Source organism: Opisthorchis viverrini (assembly GCF_000715545.1).
Source record: "Opisthorchis viverrini unplaced genomic scaffold opera_v5_677, whole genome shotgun sequence".
Lineage (NCBI taxonomy): Eukaryota > Metazoa > Platyhelminthes > Trematoda > Opisthorchiida > Opisthorchiidae > Opisthorchis > Opisthorchis viverrini.
Window position 1 is genome coordinate 67016 of NW_008752340.1, and position 7506 is coordinate 74521.

The 7506-nt window shown below is 42.1% G+C and overlaps 2 protein-coding genes across 2 annotated transcripts in view; one reads left to right on the forward strand and one right to left on the reverse strand.

The window, feature by feature from the left end:
• T265_15633 (hypothetical protein) overlaps nt 1-3988 on the forward strand; it is a gene marked incomplete at both ends in the record, with an annotated part of 69249 nt that extends 65261 nt beyond the window's left edge. The window contains one exon of the mRNA XM_009178820.1: nt 3698-3988. Within this exon, the coding sequence (XP_009177084.1) occupies nt 3698-3987 (290 nt within the window). The remainder of the gene's footprint in view (nt 1-3697) is intronic.
• The window catches only part of T265_15632 (hypothetical protein), a gene marked incomplete at both ends in the record, with an annotated part of 76099 nt that overhangs the window by 65738 nt on the left and 2855 nt on the right, over nt 1-7506 (reverse strand). The window lies entirely within an intron of this gene.

A 7506-nucleotide genomic window follows, 5' to 3' on the forward strand; every position in this document is an offset into this window, starting at 1 on the left:
TTCTTCTGCGCGGCAACCGTTACGACACTTTCAATCACCACTTTGAAAGGAACTCGAAAGCAGCCAATAAGCTGTACATTAACTACCGTACATCTCCCGGCTTAGATCCAATTGACATTCTAAGTTGTTCATTCATGCCCCCGACTACCTTGTCCCAATAAAGTTACTGGAGGCAAAGGGTCCGAAGTCATGGGTGAGTTCAATGCGGTTGTATCCCAATTTCATGATTGTTTGCAAAAAGGATAACCGGTTTTGTGGTTTCCTTAGCATGCGCATCTTTCCCTTTTGGTACTTTTTTCCTCAGAGAACCCAGCGTCTGCCCAAACAATAGTGAACTGTTTTAGCTTTCAGGATCTGTCTCTCTTGATTTCCTGTACAGGGAGTAGAAGCTTCGACTGCTGATAACCACTTGCTCAAACATAATTTTGGTAGCATGGGAAGAAGCTAACTTCCTGTTGTTAGACATTTGGTCAAATCTTCACTCCCGAAACGAATCTCTTTCAAAACTGAACGTGCGTTGCCTTTTGAAAACCAGCCTCTGCGCAAATCAAACCTGGTTTTGTGGTGCATTGAGATTTTCTCCAATATTGCGATGCATTTTCCCGTGAGATTTATACGATAAAATAATCTGTCTTTCACCAAATGTGCTTCAGCGGGTCACGCAATGTTTAGGATTTTACGATATAAGAGATATCGGAACCCATTTTATAGACGCAATACCCTACTCAGCATATTGTTGAAAAATGTCAGTCCATAGATCTTTTACTACACCGTTCTTTTTGGAATTGCAGATTATAAAACCACCCAAAGAGAAAGGTGCTTCAAATATTGCAGTCAATTTTGAACCAATAGGTCGACAACTCTCTTATTCATCGCGGATTTTATCCGTCCACGCGATATCCATTTGCGCACTTACGCAACCTACCACAGATTGTTAGGGTAGGGTGGTGACTAACTCAGCAAAATACACGACTGCTAACATAAATGTTCGTCAGCTGTTGTTGGGATTCATAGCGGGGTTACAGAGATTTGGAAAATACCGTGAAAAGTTCTTAAAGACTATTTGCATTTTTTTCATAAGATTTGTGTAAATATGAGCAAAATGAGGTACTTTGTTGTTCACCAAGGTCCAATCTAATAGCTAAAGATTCTGCTGGTGAACATGTGAATGTGTGTGCTTGAAGTGCTAGTCAATGATATTCGGTATTAACGCAATAGTCAGGTAAATGTAATGACACACGCAGTGAGTTTCCACTCCGCTCTGATATTTTCCTTCTCGGCAAAGTGCACTCCAATTCCACAATCTTCACCTCAAACGTTTCAGTTGACGTAAATAGACTTGAAGTACTGCTATTGCTTAGGATGCCTTCATACTTCGATCAGAAAATGGCAAATGTGGGCCAATTTCATCACATTGATTGTGAAGGGGATCCCGAGAAATGAGTGCTCAATCGTTATATAAAAGAACATGGAATGTTTGCGGCAATTGTGATGCACGCGATTTTGTAGATTGCCGTGGTCGTTTTTAGGCTAGAAAGGGAAATTTCTGAGCTATTCTAAAATTGTGGGTAAGCAGAATAATTTAATAAACGAATACTAACAAGAAAAATGGTCGCAGCATGCTGAACTTTATAGAAAGATTTCTTCACCTAGGTGATATCAACCTGTTTCGGATACCACCAGCAGTGTGCAGCGCACGATCTTCCTGGTGGATTCGCGCATTCCGATCCCACGAATAACACATCGATTACGCAACCGCAGGGCCACTTCACGCTTAATGGAATCGTCAAGTAAAGTATATCCTAGCCGACTCACCGTGGCTATCTATGAAAGAAAAATTAGTTCATGTCACCAATGGGATGACTGAGCTTGTCAGCGCGTGTTCAGCACAAGGTGCATGTATAAGGGGAGGTGAGTTGGACCAAGGTTAGTTCAACGCAAGAACAAGGCGTTTTTGCTTACAAAGAATCGGATCGCAATGTCGTATGGTTATAGCTTCAGCCACTCCAATTGTGGGTTGCTGCATTGATCAGGGTTGATTGACCGGCGTCTGAAAAACGACGCGGAAGCTTTGGCTGTGTAACACGTTGTGTGGACAGTCGGCCAAATATAGTACCACAGAACTGGTTATTGTAGTCCTTGCTCCGGAAGCTAGCCAGTGTGGATTGTGTCCCTTTATTCTTTGGCCCAGTTGCCTACTCGTGTGTGTGACGTATTCCGCTGCACAGCAGCAAGACAATGAGTATACTAACATATGCTGGGCATAGATATTCATTCTGTCCTTCATATTAAAGAAGCACAAACGATAGGCTTTGAAGATCGGTGTACTAAAAACCCAGTTGGTCCGGGCAATATATTGATTTTAGCATCTTCGTGTCGCTTAAACAGAAACGGAAGCTGATGCATAGCCTAACTAACAGAGCGAAGAAAATGTGCTCTGATGAAGCGGTAGAATAAGAATTCCGAACTCTCGCCGACCTTCTGAGACACCAAGGACTCCCAGACAGGTTTATTGCAAGGGAGGAACATGGACGAAGCCAACACCGACAAGGTCGCATTTGTAAGGAATCCAGTTTACACTATACGAGGGTTTTTTCCGGTTCGTCCTATCCCTAAAACAACTCCCGCTCTGAAATCTCGAAAAATAAACGGAAATGCATTATGCATTCATATTCAGGTAGCAACCATTTTGTCAGCACCACTGACCACCAGCGAGCTCGAGGTATACTTTCGGTTTGAGCGTGAAAGTGTTCAACAGAAAACCAGTTCTTTGACCTCAATCTTTGGCCCTGCTCCTTCGTGATTCAAGCAGGTGTTACGGCAGATATCGTCAGTCGATTCGACGATGGTTTCAGCGAGTACTCCATCACGCGAGTGCCAAATCAATTACGTGGCGAGGCTCATGAGCGTTCCATATTATATTAATAGTTCGGATGAGCTGCTTGGATGTCGGTCTGCTCGCCGGTGACTAAAGTGGGCGGTGTGGAAGAAGCTAACTCTTACAATACTATACTGTGCTGTTTTTTCTCAAGAACCGTGAAGAAAATAGAAAAGTGCCCATTTCTGTGACACGTCAGCCGCAAAACCTGACGGCAACCAGTCATCATTTGCTTTAAATGTAGATCCGAATTTTTGGCGGATTCTGAGTGAGTTCAAAACAAACCAATCAGTATTTTTCTGGTAGCATGCCGTGTACGTTTTAGACGTGGCTGCATTCACATTTCAACCAGGTTTCTGATCAGATGAAATGTGTATGTTTGCATGTTCCATGAATTACTTTAGGAACCGATGATACCAGCACGATAGTTGACCAGTCTTTGGAAAATGAAGGACTCTGACACGCGCATTTCACTTATCCTTACATTTCTCCGCACAGAATTTTTTTTGAAGTACATTATTTTTCCACGGATTCAGTGGTATAATATTTCCTCACGTTACGCTGTGCTTTTGGCACACCCAGAATCGGCCTATCTAACAAGCCAGAAATCTAAATAAATAAGGCGACCTTTTGGCGGTTAGGAAGAATCTCCAAAGAAATACCAGGCTACATTTGTCAGACCGTCGCGGGGAAATTCTGTGCTCGGTTGAGCAAATTTGAGTATCTGTGCGCGTGTATTTTGTTTTTGCGTCCAATGACTCCGTGAATGAATAACATGCAAGAGTTTTCCGAATTTCCCTGTCTTCGAAACCACTACAGATCTGAATGCCCTCAAATTCAACGGAACTGCGATACGTGTTTATGTTCATGTACCAACAACTTTGTCAGCATCACAGCCAGCTCGAGGTATACTTTTGGTTCAGGCGTCAATGCTTTCTTCAGAAAGCCCGTTCGTTAATCCCGAACACTGGCTCTGTTTTTTCATTATTCGTGCAGGCGTTACGGCAGATATCATCAGTCGATTCGTCGGTTCTTTCAGCGAGCAATCCATTACTCGACTGTCAAACCAATTACCTAGCGAGGCTCGTGTGCGTCCACCGGAAAATAAATAGGTCGGGTGAGCTGTTTGGATGTCGCCCTGCTTGCCCGTGGCAAAATTGAGTGCTGTCAAAGAGGCTAGCTCCCCGGTCGAAACGCTGTGCTCACAAACCTGACTGAAACAAATGGATTTTGTCTCTGCTTAGGTATATATATTTATTTTGGTTGTGCCAACTGCGTTTTTTTCGGCGAATGGGGTGTTGACTTTCAGTAACATTCTATGCGACACCGACTCCACGGATTTGATTGGCGATTGGGATACTCTGTGAATTAGTTCGGTTACATAATATGCGCTCTGTTTTAATCCTATTCAACGGGCAGAAGAACTACTCAAACACAACAGGTTCGAACTAACCGCCATCGGAATAATGTCAAATATGGGTCCTTTATAAACAACACCAAGTCGACTTTTTCACAAATCCAAAACAGAGGCATGTTGCGCTGGCATTCATCAGAATCTCTACGGAAGTGACTGCACAACATTTATGAATACACGGAATTGATATCACCTTTAAGCATGCAAACGCACTGAGTGTTAATCTCTTGAAACCAATAGGAAGAATGATTACTCTAACGGAGATGAACCGGATCAAAAACTTAGTTGAAATGACGTCAACAAACACTGCGTTCGCCAAATTTGAAGAAAGATTGCCACCATAATACACAAGCACAAGTCTGCCAGCTGAAAATAGGGCCTTATATCACTTAGCTCAATGCACGGAGACACAGAACATAACTTCAACTCGGAAAACGACCAAGTACTTGCTCTCGCAGGAACAACTTAGGAGCGATTGTTTTCCGAGTTGTAGTACTACAAACGAAAATCGGCCAACAATTATATCGATATCGAAGCAGTATGTAAGCCATTACGAGCAGAATTACTACATGGTATCGTGTGAAATATAGAAAACTAAGGTAAAACACCAGACCAACTGGATTAAAGAAATAAAGGTACCAAAACAGAAAGTCGCTGAATTCGCCAATCAACGGGAAACATTTAGACCAAAAGTTACGTAGAAAACCACCGGAGCATAGCAGAATAACCACACAGAACTTCGAAATAACATGCGCTCAACGAAACAACTAGCTACAAGCTATTGAGATCAAGTCAGATTCAAAAATGATTAATCAAACTACGCGTGCACCGCATTCAGAGATACCGGCTGCTGTTTAAATGATATAAGAACGAACAGAGGAGAAGTAATTGGCCAACTAAACACCGCGCTGGCGATGGTACTAATTTGGTAAGGTAATGCCAGAAATTCAACTGCCCAGCATGAAAAACACAGTGACAATTAAGATACAGTGAGGATTCTGAGATCGAGTAATCCGAAGACATCATGATAACTAATTGAATGTTGCTTTATCCGCAGATTCGAGGACCTGGCGTGAGAAGGGTGAGTTCAAAAGAAGCCAACGAGACATTTAATACCACAATGCTATGTTTTTTGAAGAGATGCCTAATTACAGAGATCAGGAGATTGTCACATTAGTTTATATGTGTTTTCACGCTTGTTGAACGTTTGCTTAGAAAGGACGGCGCAGATGCCACTGAAGACCACTCTCTTTGCGAGAGCCCGTTTTAAATGTCATGATCACTACATATAAAATGCAATTTGAACAATTAACTCTCAGACAGGTATAAGAACAGTGGACAGCACAGCATAGTTGATGACAGGGACACGAAAGCATGCAAGCTTTCTTCAGAGTATGTCAGACAGAGTGAACTACCGAAGAATGACTACGCTTGAATTCTGAACTCACAGTTCAGACGCTTAGGGGATCAGCATATGGCCACAGTATTTTCGGCACGCCTGTTGAAAGAACCCGCGCCGTGATACAGTGATCGCGGAGGAAGCTACGGTGGACGTTCATAAAAGATTGTTGATTTACCAACTGAGGGGCCTTCGTATTAGTTTAATTAATCCCGAAAATGGCAGGGCAACTACCAATAACTTGTTTTTCAACCTGCCAAGTTATGTTGTACTATTCTGAGATTCTACTCTTATGTGTGCGAGTTGGAAATGCGGAAAGATGTTGCGATCAACGTTGTGCTGGTTCTAATACGCAGCCGACAACAAAGCGTGTTCAGCTTCGCAGGCGTTTGAACGCCAGGCCATAGTGAGATACGCCATAACACTATTCTGAACTAACTTCAACTGGCGCTCATTTGTTATCCAACTAACGAGAGTGTTGCAAACTAGCAGTTTCGAAATCGTGTTCCCAGTCAAAACTGAAGTGTGTGTTCCAATAGCCTTATCTAATCTAAAGCTGGGAGGCTACAGACTATTGAAGGTCGTTTTTCTCTGCGCCAATATGCACTTAAAATCCCATGTGCTTGAATGAAGGTAATTTACAAGGTGCTCAAATAATGATTGATTAAGCCTCTTTCAAGAGTCTGACAGCAACCGCGCCACAATTTTTCGAATTCAGCTAGTTGATTAGTTTCGGACAACACAGAAATATGAAAACAAGACCATATCGGGAGAGAGAGAATACTTGATTCTCCTGTATGCCAATTTTCTTGGACCTAATGACAGCAATTCTAAGCGAATTTAAATTTGTTCCCAATATCACTGCTTCGCTACTTAGCCCAAGGTTTACGAGTCTATGAGGCCGCCGTGACGCAGATATCTGCAGCGTTTGATTCGCTAGACCGCGGTTTTTGAGGTGGTGGTTTTAAAAAACTGTCTAAAATCTGAAGTCTCCTAATAGTCTCACTAATGTTATGCTGACTGATTCGTCCCTTCAATCTGACCTAGTCAGTGAACTTTATCGAAGTGCGAAATTTAACCGGCCTTTTGTAGAAAGATTTTGACCCCACCTAATAAATGTGGGAATACCGGGAAATTTTGAGACATCTGACATTTTCTAGTTTAGAAAGAACTTTTTCTGACCGTTATCATTCGTGATTTCCTACCTTACGTATTGTGTAGGACAAGAATAATATGATTTTGCTGATGAATCCAACGTGTTTTTTTATTGAAACATCGTCCTGGTGTCCGAATTCCCTCGCACTAATTGCCACGTCCATCACAATGATTTGAGTCTTGTGCCATCAGTCGAAAATCTTTCCAGGACATTGGATTGCTTCCATTTTATTCGTTAATTTGTTTGTGTTGAGTATGTTTTGTTCGTTTGGTGCACCGTTACTTGTTATCCAGCGGTGCCTTGTGAATTTGTCCGGTTACAAGGGGGAAATAATAAATTAAAAGTTGCTTCGTCCCTTTAGGTAGATTTTTCACTTCGATGGAAACTGGAGGCCAGCTACTTGCTGCACTTTGAGTTACGATATTATTTATTCTCGCCTAGCTAGGTGATTCATTAGCCACTTGATAAAATTTGGCTTTACACTCTTCAAACCTGAAATTTTTCCAGACGTTACTAGGGGTTTGGATTTAAAAAATGAATTTTTAAGCCAACCAGATAAGTAAAACTGCATGACGAGAAAATTATTTTCTGGGGACTCCATTGGGAAACGTCACTATGGGTAGTGGATTTGAGTGCGCTATCAAAATTAAGCCCGAATT